General features: G+C 46.7%; 1 protein-coding gene across 1 annotated transcript in view; it reads right to left on the bottom strand.

Annotated features, from left to right (window-relative positions):
- Positions 1 to 18,558, bottom strand: part of LOC126471545 (osmotic avoidance abnormal protein 3) — a 379,608-nt gene that overhangs the window by 80,344 nt on the left and 280,706 nt on the right. The window contains exon 15 of the mRNA XM_050099771.1: positions 12,597 to 12,763. Coding sequence (XP_049955728.1) covers positions 12,597 to 12,763 — 167 coding nt within the window. The remainder of the gene's footprint in view (positions 1 to 12,596; positions 12,764 to 18,558) is intronic.

Raw genomic sequence — 18,558 nt, 5'->3', positions numbered from 1 at the left:
TATCATGTCATTTCTGGAAACCCAGAATCTACTCTGTAGGAATCAACATGGATTCCGGAAACAGCGATCGTGTGAGACCCAACTCGCTTTATTTGTTCATGAGACCCAGAAAATATTAGATACAGGCTCCCAGGTAGATGCCATTTTCCTTGACTTCCGGAAGGCGTTCGATACAGTTCCGCACTGTCGCCTGATAAACAAAGTAAGAGCCTACGGAATATCAGACCAGCTGTGAGTTTGGGTTTAAGAGTTTTTAGCAAACAGAACACAGCATGTTGTTCTCAATGGAGAGACCTCTACAGACGTTAAAGTAACCTCTGGCGTGCTCAGGGGAGTGTTATGGGACCATTGATTTACACAATATATATAAATGACCTAGTAGATAGTGTCGGAAGTTCCATGCGGCTTTTCGCGGATGATGCTGTAGTATACAGAGAAGTTGCAGCATTAGAAAATTGCAGCGAAATGCAGAAAGATCTGCAGCGGATAGGCACTTGTTGCAGCGAGTGGCAACTGACCCTTAACATAGACAAATGTAATGTATTGCGAATACATAGAAAGAAGGATCCTTTATTGTATGATTATATGATAGCAGAACAAACACTGGTAGCAGTTACTTCTGTGAAATATCTGGGAGTATGCGTACGGAACGATTTGAAGTGGAATGATCATATAAAATTAATTGTTGGTAGGGCGGGTACCAGGTTGAGATTCATTGGGAGAGTCCTTAGAAAATGTAGTCCATCAACAAAGGAGGTGGCTTACAAAATACTCGTTCGAGCTATACTTGAGCGTTGCTCATCAGTGTGGGATCCGTACCAGGTCGGGTTGACAGAGGAGATAGAGAAGATCCAAAGAAGAGCGGCGCGTTTCGTCACATGGTTATTTGGTACGCGTGATCGCGTTACGGAGATGTTTAGCAAACTCAAGTGGCAGACTCTGCAAGAGAGGCGCTCTGCATGGCGGTGTAGCTTGCTGTCCAGGTTTCGAGAGGGTGCGTTTCTGGATGAGGTATCAAATATATTGCTTCCCCCTGCTTATACCTCCCGAGGAGATCACCAATGTAAAATTAGAGAGATTCGAGTGCGCACGGAGGCTTTCCGGCAGTCGTTCTTCCCGCGAACCATACGCGACTGGAACAGGAAAGGGAGGTAATGCAGTGGCACGTAAAGTTCCCTCCGCCACACACCGTTGGGTGGCTTGCGGAGTATAAATGTAGATGTAGACCGCTAGAAAGTGTTGTGTTAACAGTTGCGACAGGAAAAATATTTGCTGCTAGTGATATACCGTGTGCATCAGGAGGGCGACAGAAAATGAGTGTGCGGGAGGTGCAGAGATCAAAGTTCTATGGGATGCATGTATTACACTTCACAAAATAGACATCGATTCACGAAATGTTCGAAACAAACCATTAACTTGTACCATAAACACCGAATGAAAAATGGCGCGCCATAGTCATCGCAAAGGCTCGAACTATCCCGGTCGAAGGCAAACTCCTTGGGAATCACAAACCTTGCAGGACGTGCAACTAGGTATCCCCTATTACTGCATATAGAATCACATTAGCGTAACGGTGTAATGAAATCTGATGGAATGTGATGGCATGCAAACGAATACGAAACAGTCTGTCGTGGAGCTTTTCGTGAAACTGACTATCCTTTAAGGTGTAGCTGCAGATAGTGCGATAATATGTTTTATAGGCACAGGAAAACAAACATCCTGATGTTGAATTTGTCCGGTAGTTCCAATTGGTATGAATTGCAACGTCACACACTTTTCAGGACGGATAGTTTGCCCTAAAGGAGCGTGATTTTTATGCACGAAACAGGAATCAAGCAAAAGCAAGGCATTTTTGACCAGCTATTGGCCAAAAGCTGTGCTCAGACTTTAGCTGTAGTTCTCCTAAGACCATTTTCCCACTCTTGCTTAGTGTGACGTAAATATTCCCTACTGCCCTTGGAAGATCACACACACGAGAAAGAATCATAGGGGGCAAAGCACCCCCAACTTTCCGTGGCACAATAAATAAGTTTCCATCCAATTTACTATCCAGATTAACAGTCGGCATAATTGTATACGAGTGCGTTAAGGCATTGATGTTAGTTGATGTTGACAAAACTCTCTCGGTACCTCTGATTATCGGGGTTCCTTTCATATGCATTTCCTCTTCAAATTCCTATTGGTCGTATTTGAAAACAAATTCCCTAATGAGCGATGGGATAAGTTTATTTATCTCATTTACAAATTTTCGGGCCGATTCTGCAGTTTTCTGTGCATCGTCAAGTTACGTTTTATTTGAAATTTCGCTGTCTTACGTCTTCCAATACTGTAGCACTGTTTGAAGTTATGCAACCATCCATAGCTTCCCTTGAAATCACTTTAATCTATGTCGCACGCAATTTGATGTGCATAACGTAGTAGGTCACTATCATGCACATCCTGTAGATTGTATCGAGCATCTTTGAAACGCGCAAACACCAGTTTTTGTAACAAGTGCGCCTTGTCCTCCCTTGAATATCTGTAGCTTTTCTTATGTACTACAGGGTCATATTGCTCTGGACTTATTCGTAATCTGTTGACAATTGTTTCTTTAATGTGCTGTGGATGATCTTCCATGTACGTAATTATGTTTAGTAGCTGCTCCTTGGACAACAATTGTTCTTTACTACGTTTCACTGGAGACGGGATTTCTGGCTCCTTGTCCGACAAGGATGATGAACTACATCGGTCGAGACCTGTTTCAGTACCACTTTCACTTGTTAAGCTCGTATCGTCATCGTTGTATACGACACCATACATTCCACTAACTCATCTTGCAGAAACCCTAATACTTCATCTGCCACTTCCTTTTCACTCTGCGAAATTCCTTGGGTTCCTTTCTGACGAAATGTCAACTTCGGCAACTGTTGTTGTAGATATAATGCAATGTTTGCTTCGTTTACCAGCCGGCCGTTGTGACCGAGCGGTTCTAGGCGTTTTAGTCCGGAACCGCGCGACTGCTACAGTCGCAGGTTCGAACCCTGCCTCGGGCATAGATGTGTGTGATGTCCTTACGTTAGTTAGGTTTAAGTAGTTCTAAGTTCTAGGGGACTGATGACCTCAGATGTTAAGTCCCGTAGTGCTCAGAGCCATTTGAAATTCGTTTACCGTTGCTCTTGCTCTGCTTTGTATCAACACCATCAGCACTGTAACACTGATGTGAGTTACTCGTCGACTAAGCAGTTCAAATACGCTCCGTAGCCTCATGCTGTGCTCACGATTGGATACCTCCAGTCCCACCCCCTGTTGCCATTAGCAGCCAATATTGTGGTTGCATGGGAGAAAATATGTGGGGCGTCGAATGCCGTAAAAATCATTAACCTTTTGATACGTCACACTCAGCCTTATAGCGTCACTGCCTCTCGTGTCCAACCTCGACGCCGACTGACCTCTTCACCTGAGAGGTGACCTATCTCAGAAGCGGGAGGGTGAAATCCAGTGCCGGCACATAGCCTACTCATCGCGAAGAATACCCGAGGCGCCGCAGAGAATAATGTTCCCATCTGATGGGTCGATCACTAATAATAGTGTTACATACCTTCACTCTATGAGACACTGCGCTGATGTTTTTGAATTTAAACCAGGAATTCGGCCTAGAGTGTTATCATGAACTGTACAGTACCACCTCTTCTCCCCTCACCGGCCAAATACCGGCTATCAAAATTTATTTATCACGAGTGTTCAAAGTGAACTAGCCTGGGTCATGGAGTTCCACTATGGAGGCTGGATGATTCAATTTCCTACACGCCCCGGAGGAGGAAGAATTAAGATTGACATTTGAATTACATCCAGGAGAAATGGGGTTCAAATTCTCTTCGGATAATCTGAATTTAGGTTTTCAATGATTTTCCTGAATCAGCTACAGTGGCTGTCAGGCGGACTCTTCAGCAAGGCCACGCTCACTTCGTCCCGCATCCCTATCCAGTCCAAGCTAGTATCGGGTAACTAAGGACCTCTATGTCAACAGAACGTTCAACTCTGACCTTACGTGTGAGAATCAATAATAGGCACTGCCACGCGAATCCATAAGACAACAAGAGCTAGTGCGCTGGAGACAATGAGTGTTAAACTCTCCTTCAGAATCACTAACATGGCAGATTGTCATACGATTCAAATCGTGTAGTTTGAATGGGGACGAACAGTAAGCATTCGTGCATATGGTAATTTGTTGTCATATTGTGGAGCTGCAAGCTGTGTGGCAAGTAATGTCATTACAGTTATGTTGACGACAACGAAATAAAACGATCAGAAATAATCAAGTCTTGAATGGACCACTTAATTTGACGACCTGCTATGAAATTAATTATAAATAGCATAATTATTAGTGACATTTGCGTCTCAAGTTAGCCACGATTTTGTGCTGGGAATGGCTGTTAAGAAATACGATGTTTTAATTATTCATGTGAATTTAATAATCTCTGTGATGTGCCATGTCACAAACGGATAGAGATGCGACCAGGAGATATCTGTTCGGAAAGAGCAAACTGGAGCAGTCCAACTGCAGTTCCCTCCATGAGACGAACGAGAATATTTTAATTCAACAGGACTTCCATTTGCATCGAGCTGTTATGTAAACAATTATTTTTTTCAGTGTTGTATTGTTGTAAGAGAGGAAGAGGCATTATTTGCATTTTTAATTCAGTACCTGCCATAGACCAGATTCAGATGGGAAACACTTTGGGTGGCAGGTACTCCGCTCAACCTCTCCTCTAAAAGCGCTTCGTCCTTCGAGGTCGATGGTGAACAGATATCAAGTCATTATGTTGTATTAATTTCAGGAATAAGATAGAGATAATGTAGTCCTAATATAATGCTTGAAATAGCTTCATTTATTTTGTTTCATGACAAAAAGTGGCAGTATCAAAGTAGGGAGACACTTTTGTTTTGTCCATTTTATTAAATAACTTAAGCGGCGAGAGATTTAGGAAAGATGATGGGGTTCGAAATCTGGAAGTGGCTTATTACGCTATGTTATTTTATCCATGTTGGATTTCGCCGACTGTTGATACTCTATGTCATGACTAGAATTTTCTGTACAAATAGTGATTAGTGTCCGGATTTTAACGAACATATGGTGTATTCCTTATCAGAACATAATATCACCTTAAAAATCACACGAATTTCTTGAAAGACTTAAACACTAATTTCGAATAAATAAATCCAGCAGAGTTCATAATTTCTTTCAAAGGGGAACTAGAGTCAGCGGATACAGAATTAATAGCTGCGAGAGCTAAACGGTAGCAGTACCTAGCCTAGCTGACAGATAGTTCAGGTTTTCCGGCATTTCCGTGACGCTCTCCTGTGAGTCAAACAAACCCGTGACCATTCCTGCCGCCCATCTCCATACGCTTCCAATACACTGTGTTATTCCTATTTTGTATGAATCCCACACGTATGAGCAATATAAGATCGATCGAATGAATGTTTCGTAACAGTCTCCCTAGAGTAGCCTAAACAATGATGAGCAGTTAGAGCCATGCGAGCGTTCGTGTTGCCAGACGAATGGACAAGTTTAGCGTGTCATACGACTTGGAGGAGCGTTACATGTTCATTTTATACTGGGCCAGATCGTGGATGCTCCACCTCTTAGGCAATTCATCATGATAACTGTAGCAACGAATAGACGGACCACGTTGTACCAAATTAGTCGTAAATTCAACGCTGAACAACATCAACTGGTCACAGAGACGCCATCCAGAGTCATTTCCTTCTTGCAGAGTACAGGATACGCCGCATTACAAGGTTATCTCTGCTCACTGCGCGTCTAATAAATGCAGGAACACCGCAGTAGAACGCTCGATGCATGGAACAACGTCGCTTGAATTGTTAAGGCACGATACCCGCTGATAGCAGGGAGTAAGAAGGTTGAAAACTACATGTAGCAATGCATGACGCTCATTAACAGGGGATGGTTCAGGAAATTGGTCGACGTATTCTCGTGTAAGAGATGTTTACTCGAGGTGAAATTATGCTCATCCACTGGAAACTGGGTGGGTATATTTCACACCATCAACTATGCCAATGATCAATTTTGCACAGTCAGCCACACATGCAGGGAGCGTGAGTGGGACCATGACGTCATTTTCCCATCGGTTGATGCAAGAGGCCTCCAAATTGCGGTGCTGGCCAGTATGACAGTGGGTAGCATCGCAAGAGCGTCACGTGAATGTCCACGCATTTGATAGCAGGTTGCCCAGCTGCACGAGTTCGAGAGCGGCCTGGCGCATCGTGAAGCTGCGGGAGGCTGGGAGGTCCTATCATCGTATGCGTGCCACACCAGTTGCACGGACACCACCATTGCCCGTTGTTGGCGGGATTGAATGCAGGAAGGCTTGCATGCACAACTTGTAGGATCTGGAGGTCTGACACGCACCACGAGGAGGAGTTCCGGCGCTGTCGGCACGAGAGGCGTTCTCGTAGTGCGGAGTGTCCCGACGTCATGCTCGTTTGTAATGACCGTCTGCCATGTGTGATGAGATCCAATGGCAATGATAGGGGCCATTCAGTCTTATATGTATCATCGCGTAAGTTCTGTAGGCGCCCCGGTGGTCCCGGTCGCCTACGGTGGACTGGAGGCCGAGCGGTGACCTCTCCAGTTGTCAGGATGCTAGGAAATGACTGTGGACGCGTCAGAAACGCCAAAGAAACATTATCAATTCATAACACCTTTATTCCTGCCGAGTACAATGTGGCTTGGTGATATCAACGACCTTCCCTGAGTCCGCGCTGACTCGTAGCAATGACAACAGCTCCGGGCCGCACAGTCTTGCTAGCGTAGTCCCGCGTGCTGTGACGTAGCGAAGGAATGTCCTTACTTCGTACTTCGGCCGCGCGTGGCTGGTGGCGCTCGATTGGCTCAAATGGCTCTGAGCACTATGGGACTCAACTGCTGAGGTCATTAGACCCCTAGAACTTAGAACTAGTTAAACCTAACTAACCTAAGGACATCACAAACATCCATGCCCGAGGCAGGATTCGAACCTGCGACCGTAGCGGTCTTGCGGTTCCAGACTGCAGCGCCTTTAACCGCACGGCCACTTCGGCCGGCTGGTGGCGCTCGGCTGGCCGGCTGGCTTGGCTATGGACGGCAAGCCGCTGCACGTAGGAGGCTCCGGGTTAGAGTCCCAGCGCTGTCAGCACGAGAGGCGTTCTCGTAGTGCGGAGTGTACTCTATCCCACTCTGTCCTGACGTTATGCTCGTTTGTAATGAACGCATTCGTTCCACTTATACTGCTGATTCATCTGTCGTACTCGCCCCTTAGGTGTTCTTGCGACAGAGTTACGTGTTGTTACGGCAGACTTACGCGAAGTTGTGAAATGCAGTACAGCTGACGCTATACCTCTGTCTTGCACTCTACGAAAGTCTCTGTCTAACACAAACACGCGTGCTAAGCAATTATCTCTAGCCTGTTGTGTGTAACCAGGCCATTGCCCCTGCGTGGCGACGCATTCCGATATATGTGCAATCCTCCTACCTCTTGGCTAACCTACTGCCTCAGGAAACGAAACTTTGACAATATTCCACGTTTCCAACTCTTTACTATTCCGCGACACTACAGTTCTAATACTATTGGCAGATGGCTGCATGTTGCAGGGATCGCTGCACGCCGACCGTTACGATGCCTTCCACTCACACCCTCGCAGCGTCGCCTCCGACTCTCCTGGTGTCGGCAACGACGGACATGGAGTCCTGCAGTCTGATAGTGGGTCATATTTAGTGACCAGTTCTGCTTTCGCCTTGGAGGCGACGAGCACTGGGTGTATCTCTGGACGCACAGTGGAGAGCTTCTTGAAGAGCGGTTTGTGGTCTCCCATCATAAGCCCGCGAGCCTGGCGTGGTGTGGGAAACTATATCCTATGGCACCCATTCACTGTTAGTGTTCCTAACGGTCTCCGTGGCAGTCACATGATACCTGAATGGGATCCTGCATCCGGTGGCTCTTCAGTTTTTGGACGCCCACGCCCATGCGCTATTTCAACAGGATGATACTCATCGTCATACCGCTGCCACCTCCAGAGTCTGCCTTGTAGCTGTGGATACTTTGCCATGGCCAGTGGCATCACCTGATCTCTCCCTGATCAAGAATGTGTGGGGTCCCACGGAGCGTATCATCAGGACTCCCTCTCCATCCACCAATCTGCGAGAACTGCGTCCTCAGATGCAAGCAGCATGGGATGGAGGAATATCAGAGGACTACATGCGAGACCTGTTCAACTCCATGACGCGATGTCTGCAATCTTGTATTCACAACCATGTAGACCCGACGCCATACTTTCACTGAGGTGACAAACGTCATTGGATAGAGATATGCACATATACAGATGGTGGTAGTATCGTGTACAAAAGGTATAAAACGGCAGTGCATAGGTGGAGCTTTCATTTGCACTCAGGTAATTCCTGTGAAAAGATTTCCGACGTGATTATAGCTGCAAGGCGGGAATGAACAGACTTTGAACGCGGAATGGTAGTTGGAGCTAGATGCATGGGACATTCTGTGGTGTCACCGCCAGACACCACACTTGCTAGGTGGTAGCCTTTAAATCGGCCGCGGTCCATTAGTATACGTCGGACCCGCCTGTCGCCACTGTCAGTGATTGCAGACCGAGCGCCGCCACACGGCAGGTCTAGAGAGACGTCCTAGCACTCGCCCCAGTTGTACAGCAGACTTTGCCAGATATGGATCAATGACAAATACGCTCTCATTTGCCGAGACGATAGTTAGCATAGCCTTCAGCTACGTCATTTGCTACGACCTAGCAAGGCGCCATTACCAGTTTATATTGAGATTGTTATTAATGTATCAACAAGAGCGATATTCTCCAATTATGGATTAAAGTTAAGTATTACATCAACTACGTACTTTATTTGATACTATAAATTCCCTTAACTGTTCCAGACCTCACGCCAGTCTGCGTGAGCTTAACGCGTGCCTTTCGGCATCCTCGCATAGTGACTTGGCTGTCTTGCCAAGTCACAACACATTCCATTTCGGAATTCAATATTCTGATATCCACAGTGTCAAGAGTATTCCGAAAATACCACATTTTAAGGCATTACCTCTCACCACGGACAACGGAATCGCCGAGCGCCTTCACTTAAAGACCGAGAGCAGTCGTGTTTGCGTAGAGTTGTTAATGCTAACAGATAACCAATACTGCGTGAGATAACTGCAGAAGTTAATATGGGACGTACGACGAACGTATCCGTTAGGACAGCGTGGCGAAATTTGGCGTCAATGGGATATTACAGCAGACGACAGGCTCTAGTGTCTTTGCTAACAGTACGACATCGCCTGCAGCGCCTCTCCTGGGCTCGTGACAACATCTATTGGACTCTAGAAGTCTGGAAAACGTGGTCTGATCAGATGCGTCCCGATTTCACTTGGTAAGAGCTGATGGTGGGGTTCAACTATGGCGCAGACACCACTCAAGTTGTCAACAAGGCATTGTGCAAGCTAGTGGTTAGTGTGGGCTGTGTTTACATGCAACTGATTGGGTCTACTGGTCCAACTGAACCGATACTTAATTGGAAATGGTTATGTTTGGCGATTTGGAGACTATTTGCAGCCATTCATGGTTGGTTCAAATGGCTCTGAGCACTGTGGGACTTAACTTCTGAGGTCATCAGTCCCCTATAACTTAGAACTACTTATACCTAACTAACCTAAGGACATCACACACATCCATGCCCGAGGCAGGATTCGAACCTGCGACTGTAGCGGTCGCGCGGTTCCAGACTGTAGCGCCTAGAACCGCTCGGGCAGCCTTTCATGGATTTCATTTTTGTGGGGAACAATGCACCATTTCACTGGGCCACAGTTGTTCGCGAGTGGTTTGAAGAACATTCTGGACAATGAGAGAGAATGATTTGGCTACACAGATAGCCCGAAATGAATCCCAACGAACTTTTGTGAGACATAATCGAGAGATCAGTTAGAGCACAAAATCCTGCATGGGCAACACTTTCGCAATTATAGATAGCTACAGAGGCAACATGAGTCAGTATTTCTGCAGGAGCTTGCAACGACTTGCTCAGTCCATGCCACGTAGCGTTGCGAACTACACCGGGCAAAAGCAGGTCCGGCACGATATTGGGAGGTATCCCATGACTTTTATGACCTCAGCGTATACGTACGATTTTTAGTCAGTTAGAACAATAAATGTTGGTCTTTCAAAATTGAAAATGTAATCATTTGGTACGTGTAGCTTCACCTACCTGCCTGCCAACGATGATCAAAATCCGCCTTGTCCTCTGGATGCAGCTTTTTTTATGACGATCAGTGTAATTGCTCACGAGTGTATATTTTGAAACCTGAGTCGCATCAAACACACATAGAACACTGTCATACGCGTCCCTCGCAGTAGATGCTAGCATTTCGGATTATTTGGTACATACAAATACGTAGCATAAAGAGAGGAATGGGCAACATGACTAATGAGATTCTGAACAGACTCGTGTAGACTGAATCCCAAACAGATGGACACTGTACATTACTGTCTGCATTGGACATATTACTCACTGATCTGTTTATGCGTATAATATAATGACAGTTCTTGTCATCACTGATACTATTTCAGATGTAGCTACCTATTTTTTTTTTTTTTTTTTTTTTTTTTTTGTAATAGAGTGCCTGTCCATAGTAGGGAACTTATGCGACCATAAAAATAAGGGACAGGAAGACTAGTGTTTAACGTCCCGTCAACCACTGTATTTTGAAAGGCATCATGCTGTCATTTACCTCAAGCAATTTATGGAAAGTGTATAAAACAGTTCTGGATGACCAGATAGAGATTTTAGTACTATGGGAACCAAATACATGTCCACTGTAATAACCGCTGCGCCCCTTTGTTCAGGCTTGAAAACGGAGTCGAAATATTAGTTACTTGCTCATATATTCCTGATATCATATTACCTAGGTTAAAAAATTTTGTAATACAATACATGGTCATTCATTAGTAGTGTTAGTACCTGTCATACGACATATTTCTTGCTTGTGTGAAACAGATAGAAACATGTTTAGTGTTTTTTCACACGCTTTTTGAACATCTGACAAAAATGTGGTTTTCTTAGAGCACAGCCATACCTCGGGACACAATTTCTCTTATTTCTACCAAGTATACTGAAGAGCCAAAGAAAGTGGTACACCTGCCAAATATCGTGTTGGACCCCCGCGAGCACGCAGAAGTGCCGCAACACGACGTGACACGGACTTGATTAATGTCTGGAGGGAACTGACGCCATGAATCCTGCAGGGCTGTCCATAAATCCGTAAGTGTACGAGGGGGTGGGGACCTCTTCTGAACAGCACCTTGCAAGGCATCCCAGATATGCTCAATAATGTTCATGTCTGTGGAGTTTGGTGGCCAGCGGAAGTTTAGACTTAGAAAAGTGTTCCTGGAGCCACTCTGTATCAATTCTGGACGTGTGGGGTGTCGTATTATCCTGCTGGAATTTCCCACGTCCGTCGGAATGCATAATGGACATGAATGGATTCAGGTGACCGGACAGGCTCTGAGCACTATGGGACTCAACTGCTGAGGTCATTAGTCCCCTAGAACTTAGAACTAGTTACACCTAACTAACCTAAGGACATCACAAACATCCATGCCCGAGGCAGGATTCGAACCTGCGACCGTAGCGGTCTTGCGGTTCCAGACTGCAGCGCCTTTAACCGCACGGCCACTTCGGCCGGCTTGACCGGACAGGATGCTTACGTACATGTCACCTGACTCAGTCGTATCTGACGTATCAGGGGTCCCATACCGCTCCTACTGCCCACGCCCCACACCATTACAGAGCCTCCACCAGCTTGAACAGTCCCCTGCTGATATGCGGGATCCATGGATTCATGTGGTTGTCTCCATACCCGTACTAGTGCATCCGCTCGATACAATTTGAAACGAGACTCGTCCGAGCAGGAAACATGTTTCCAGTCATCAACAGTCCAATGTCGGTGTTGACGGGCACAGGCGAGGCGTAAAGCTATGTGTCGTGCAGTCATCAAGGGTACACGAGTGTGTCTTCGGCTCCTAAAGCCCATATCGATGATGTTTCTTTGAATGGTTCGCACACTGAGACTTGCTGATGGTCAAGCATTGAAATGTTCAGCAATTTGCGGAAGGGTTTCACTTGTCATGTTGAAGGGTACTCTTCAGTCGTCGTTGGTCCCGTTCTTGCAGGATCTTTTTCCGGCCGCAGCGATGTCAGAGATCTGATGTTTTATCGGATTCCTGATATTCACGGTACACTCGTGAAATGGTCGTACGGGAAAATCCCCACTTCATCGTTACCTCGGAGATTCTGCGCCCCGTCGCTCGTGTGCTGACTAGAACACAACGTTCAAACTCACTTAACTCTTGATAACCTGCCATTGTAGCAACAGTAACCGATATAACCACTGGGCCAGACACTTGTTGTCTTATTTTGGCGTTGCCGACCGCAGCGCCGTATGCCTGTTTACATATATCAGTATTTGAATACGCACGCCTATACCAGTTGCTTTGGCACTTCAGTGTAATTTGTGTTTAGACTTTTAAGCTGTTATAGTGCGACGTACCTGCAAGACAACCTTGTTGTCCGGCTCGACGAACTCGGGCGACCTGGTGAGGATGGGAGGCGACGTGGAGTGGCTGGACTCGTTGGCCGTGGAGCTGCCTCTGGACGAGCCGCTGGGCGACCACGCCGCCGACGACGTCCGCAGGCTGATGCCGTTCGGCTGCAGACCTGTCACCAACATATCTCAGTCTGACGCTCTCACTCTCAGTACTGACGAGACGAACGCTACTGATATATATTATTCGACAAAGCTGCGGAGCTGGCAGTAGTGGTGTAAGTGGGCTGTTTAGGTTTTTATGTTGGTAACGTCACGTAGCGCTCTGTATGAAAATCACTGGCTGTGCTGTGTGCAGTCTGTGGATGGTTGACATTGTTGGAATATTCGCTATTGTAGTGTTGAGCAGTTGGATGTGAACAGCGTGTAGCGTTGCGCAGTTGCAGGTGAGCCGCCAGCAGTGGTGGATGTGGGGAGAGAGATGGCAGAAATCTGGACGTGTGTCCGTCAGAAAATCTTTAATTTAGCTGGCAGTATTGGCGCTCGCTGTATTGCAGTAGTTCGAGTAACGAAGATTTTTGTGAGGTAAGTGATTCATGAAAGGTATAGGTTATTGTTAGTCACGGCCACTCCTTTGTAGGGATTATTGAAAGTCAGATTACGTTGCGCTAGTATTATTGTGTATCAGTTTAGTGTTGATCAGAATAAGTATAGAGAGAAATGTCTGAGTACGTTCAGTTTTGTTCAGCTGTTTAAAAATCGAATAACGTGGAAGTTTTTTTTCCTTTATTGTATTTCAATTCCCCATCGGGGCAGCAGCATATGCGCTGCTCTTCAGCCGAAAGACATAGAACAAACAATAGAAGACATTTAAAAATATACAAAGGAGAAAATGTGGTGAACATAGATATAAAAAAGGGGGAACAACATGGAAGGCAATAGACAAAAAAGGGGCGACTGTAAAATGGAGATAAAAACCGGAAAAAAGTAGCGCACACAGAAAACCACACACTGGGACAGTTAAAAGAACACAAGGCACAGTATGATCAGAGCATAAAAGTATCGACGGATGGCGTAGCACATAACAAACACTGACAGTAAACCTCAAGGCAGCACGCAATTAAAATCACACCTCTTGACGCACAGGAGAAACAGCACTAAACACAACACTGATGTGGCACACTGACGGCGATCAAAACGGCGCAAGCAGATCAGGGAGACCAGAAGAAGGGCGGGAGGGAGGGAGGGGAAGAGAGGGGGGGAGATGGCGGGGGGCGCGCTGAAGAGGGCCAGGTAGGGAGGGATGTGGGGAGGAAAGAGGCAAGGATGGGGTGCCGGGTCTCAGTGGGGGGGGGGGGGGAGAAGGAGCAAAATCCGCTCTGGGAGAAGGAGGGGAGAGGAAAAAGGAGGCCCTGGGGAGGGGGGGGGGGACAAGGCCAGGTTATAGTTCAAAATGGTTCAAATGGCTCTGAGCACTATGGGACTCAACTGCTGAGGTCATTAGTCCCCTAGAACTTAGAACTAGTTAAACCGAACTAACCTAAGGACATCACAAACATCCATGCCCGAGGCAGGATTTGAACCTGTGACCGTAGTGGTCTTGCGGTTCCAGACTGCAGCGCCTTTAACCGCACGGCCACTCCGGCCGGCCCAGGTTATAGGTGGAAGGAAGGGTAGATGTCACGGCATCCGGGAGGGGGAGGCGCTGGAAATTGCCCTGATGAAGGAGATGGAGGGTGTGGAGGTGGAGAGAGGGGGGGATACAGCGATAGAGGCGCTGCAATGGGCAGGGGGTAGAGAGGAAGGAAGAAACGAGAGGGTGGGGGGGATCAAGCCTGTGGACAATGTAAAGGATGCGGAGATGTTGGAGGAACAGGAGGAGGTGGGGGAAAGGGATGAGTTCATACAGGAGCCGCATGGGGGAAGGAAGGCAGATACGGAAAGCAAGGCGGAGCGCATGGTGTTCGAGGATTTGGAGGGCCTTGTAATAGCGGGAGGGTGCGGAGATTCAGGCAACGCTGGCATAACAGAGGATAGGACGGATGAGGGATTTGTAGGTGTGGAGGATGGCAGAAGGATGCAATCCCCATGTCCGGCCAGACAGGAGTTTCAGAAGACGGAGGCGGGAATGGTCTTTCTGCTGGATGGTCTGGAGGTGAGGGGCCCAGGTGAGGTGTCGGTCGAGGGTGAGGCCAAGGTATCTCAGGTTAGGGGCGAGCTGGATGGGACGACCATAAAGGGTGAGGTAGAAATCATGGAGACGAAAGGAGCAGGTGGTGCGGCTTATGATGATTGCCTGGGTTTTGGAGGGGTTGAGATGGAGAAACCACTGGTTACACCAAGTGGTGAACTGGTTAAGGTGGGTTTGGAGGGTATGTTGGGACTGTTGAAGGGTAGGATAGAGAGCCAGGAAGGCAATGTCATCAGCATACTAGAGAAGGTGGATAGGTCGTGGTGGCTTGGGCATATCAGCCGTATACAAGAGATAAAGGAGAGGGGAGAGTATAGAGCCCTGAGGGATGCCAGCAGTGGGATAAAAGATACGGGAGTTGGTGTTGTGGAGGGTGACATAGGAAGGATGGTGCAAGAGGAAGGAGGAGACCAGATGGACAAAATTGATAGGCAGGGCGTAGGTTTCGAGTTTAAAGAGGAGACCGGGATGCCATACACAGTCATAGGCATTTTGGAGGTCAAGGGAAACAAAAATGGCAGAGCGACGGGAGTTGAGCTGGAGGGACAGAAGGTGAACGAGGTTAAGGAGTTGGTCTTCAGCGGAGAAGGAGGGTCGGAAGCCACACTGCGTAAGGGGGAGGAGGTGGTGTTGAGTAAGGTGCTGATGGATATGGTGGGAGAGGATGGATTCGAAGACCTTACTGAAGACGGAGGTGAGGCAGATGGGACGATAGGAAGAGGCGGCAGAAGGGGGTTTGTTGGGTTTGAGGACTAAGAGGACACGGGAGGTCTTCCACAGGTCAGGGTAGAAGCCAGTAGAGAGGATGACGTTATAGAGATGGGCGAGGACAGTCAGGAAGGGATAGGGGCTTTCTCGAAGGTGGTGGTAGGTGACACAGTTGTGACCAGGGGCTGTGTTGCATTTAGACCAGAGGATAAGTTTAATGTCTTGTGCTGTGATGGGAGTGTTTATGTCGGAGGGGGGCAACTGTCCCAAGTACTGGAGACTAGGAGCAAGTGGAGCGACCGAGGTGTCGACACGTTCCATGACGCTGGGGAAAAGAGAATAATCGAAGTGGGGATCATCTGGGATGGAGAAGACCTCAGAAAGGTGGGAAGCGAAATGGTTGGCCTTACTGAGGTTGTCAGGAAGGGGTAGTGGGGAGCAGAAAGGGAACCAGTAAGATGATGGAAGACAGACCAGTACGTAGAAGTTTACCAGCACATTCATTTATAATTTTCCAAAGGGGACGTTTCAATGGGAACAAACTTGGTCACGTGAAAAGGCACAGCCACTTTCGAGTTCCAGCGCTCTTAACTAACAGTCCAAGTAGAGATAGCGTTCGCGGAAAATGCCTTCTACGTCTAAAAATTAATGCCTCTGTATTTTTTATTCTGTTCTCAGTATCAGCTGGGGTTTTAAATGTCACGCATATTACTCTGTCGGCTTTCCTGCTTCGCTGATGCAAGTTGCAATCCTCTACCGTTAGAGGAATCGGAATTGCAGCGTGTAAAATGGCGATATGTAACGTAACTATGTCGATGAGTGAGAAACAGCGTACTGTCATCAAGTTTCTAACTGCAGAAAGCGTGCCTCCAATTGAAAACCATAGAAGAATGAAAGCTGTGAATCGTGATTATTGTATCGACATCAGTATTGTGTGACGTTGGGTTGTTCGTGCTCGTAATGATGGAAACGGTGGTGCTAACCTCAATATGTATGACAGAGCTCGGAGTGGACAACAGCGTAAGGCAGCCGACGAAAGTAATCAGAGTCGTGTTAATGAATTCATCACAGAAAATCATCGGGTAACACACTCTCAGTAAGTGTGGGTATCACGAGGACATCTTTACACATTTGCGGCACAGAAAGCTTTGTGCACTTTGGGTGCCTCGAATGCCCACTCTGATATGAAACAGAAGATATTCGACATCTGTCAGTAACTTCTTTAGCGTCTTGAGGGTGAAGGTGATGGGTTCCTTAACAACATTGTGATAGGTGATGAAAGCTACGTTCGCCATTTTGCTCCCAAAAACAAGATAGCAAACTTAACAAACACCTTCGAGGACTTCACTTTGATAGTTATGAAGGGATGCAAACAGAGGTGACGTTGCGGCTCCATAAAGAAAGTCAAACATTCTACAGTGACGGTATCAACAAACCGGTGTTTCGGTGGGAAAATTGTGTTCGTCGCCAGGGTGGTTATGCTGAAAAATAAATATGTAGACATGATGGATAAATATGCAGAATTTTAATAAGGTTTTTTTTAAAAAAAACTTTACGAGCTTTTGCATAAAAAAATTGGGAGGCATTACTTTTCGGCACGTCCTTGTACATCCATACTGTGAAAACCATTGCAACGTGCATGGCAGATGGTACATCCCCTTGTGCCAGTTACTAGGACTTCTTTCCGTTTCATACACCAACAGCCTTGCCGCAGTGGTAACACCAGTTCCCGTCAGATCACCAAAGTTAAACGCTGTCGGGCTTGGCTGGCATTTGTATGGATCACCGTCCGGGCCTGCCGAGTACTGTCAGCAAGTGGGGTGCACTCAGCCCTTGTGAGCCCAATTGAGGATCTATTCGTTTGAGAGGTAGCGGCACCGGTCACGAACACTGACAACAGCCAGGAGAGCGGTGTGCTGTCTACATGCCCCTCTGTATCTACATACAATGGTGTCTCAGGGCTGAGGATGACACGGTGGCCAGTTGGTACTGTTGGGCCTCCAAGTCCTGTTCAGACGATTTCGTTTTCCGTTTCATACACCTATGCAATGCGGAAGGAACGATTGCTAGAACGCCTCTGTGCGGCCTGCAATTAGTCTAATCTTGCCCCACGATCCCTAAGGGAGCAGTACACAGGGAATTGAAGTATAGCTGTTCATTCATCACTTAAAGCTGGTTCTTGAAACTTTGTAAGTAGGTTCTCTTCGGACAGTGTGCATCTATCTTCAGCGACTACCAGTTTAATTTCTTCAGCATCACCGTGACTCTTCCATGGGTCAAACAAACTTGTGACCTTTCTTGATGCTCTTCTTTGTGTACGTTCAAATTCCCCGTTAGTCTTATTTGGTAAGGCCCCCATATTCTTGAGCAATATTCTAGAATGGGTCGCATGAGTGTTTTGTAAAGGATCTCTTTTGCAGACTGGTTTGCATTTCTCTAGAATTCTAGCAACGAAGCTGCTTTACTGGAGCCCATGTGATCGGTCCACTTAACATCCCTACAGATTATTACACTCAGGTATTTGGATTAGTTGACCAATTCGAATTATGTCTCATTGATATTGCAGTCACAGGGTACTACGTGTTTTCGTTTTGTGAACAGCACAATTTTACATTTCTGAACATTTAAGGTAAGTGGCCATTTTGAAATCTTGTCATCATCCTACTGAATATTTGTGTAACTTTTCTCAGAGGGTACTTCATTATAGATAACCGCACCATCTGCAAAAAGTTTGAAGCTGCATTTAATATCGTCCTCAAGCTTATGAATATACAACTTGAACGGGAAGGGTTTTCGCACACCTCCCTGAGACATACCTGAACTTATTTCTACTTCTATCAATAACTCTCCATCCAAGATAACTTGATACGTCCTGCCTATCAATAAATTGTCAAACCAGTGACAAATTTCGTTTGCTACACCATACGATCGTCCTTTCAATAATAATGCACAGCTCTCCCCAATTGAGAACTTTTGGAGCATTATGGGCAGGACTTTCGAACCATCTCGGGATTCTGACGATCTAACGCGCCAGCTGGACAGAATTTGGCACGTCATCCCTCAAGAGGA

The sequence above is a fragment of the Schistocerca serialis genome, chromosome 3 (genome assembly GCF_023864345.2).
Source record: "Schistocerca serialis cubense isolate TAMUIC-IGC-003099 chromosome 3, iqSchSeri2.2, whole genome shotgun sequence".
Taxonomy (NCBI): Eukaryota; Metazoa; Arthropoda; class Insecta; order Orthoptera; family Acrididae; genus Schistocerca; species Schistocerca serialis.
This window is presented reverse-complemented; position numbering and strand designations above follow the sequence as displayed.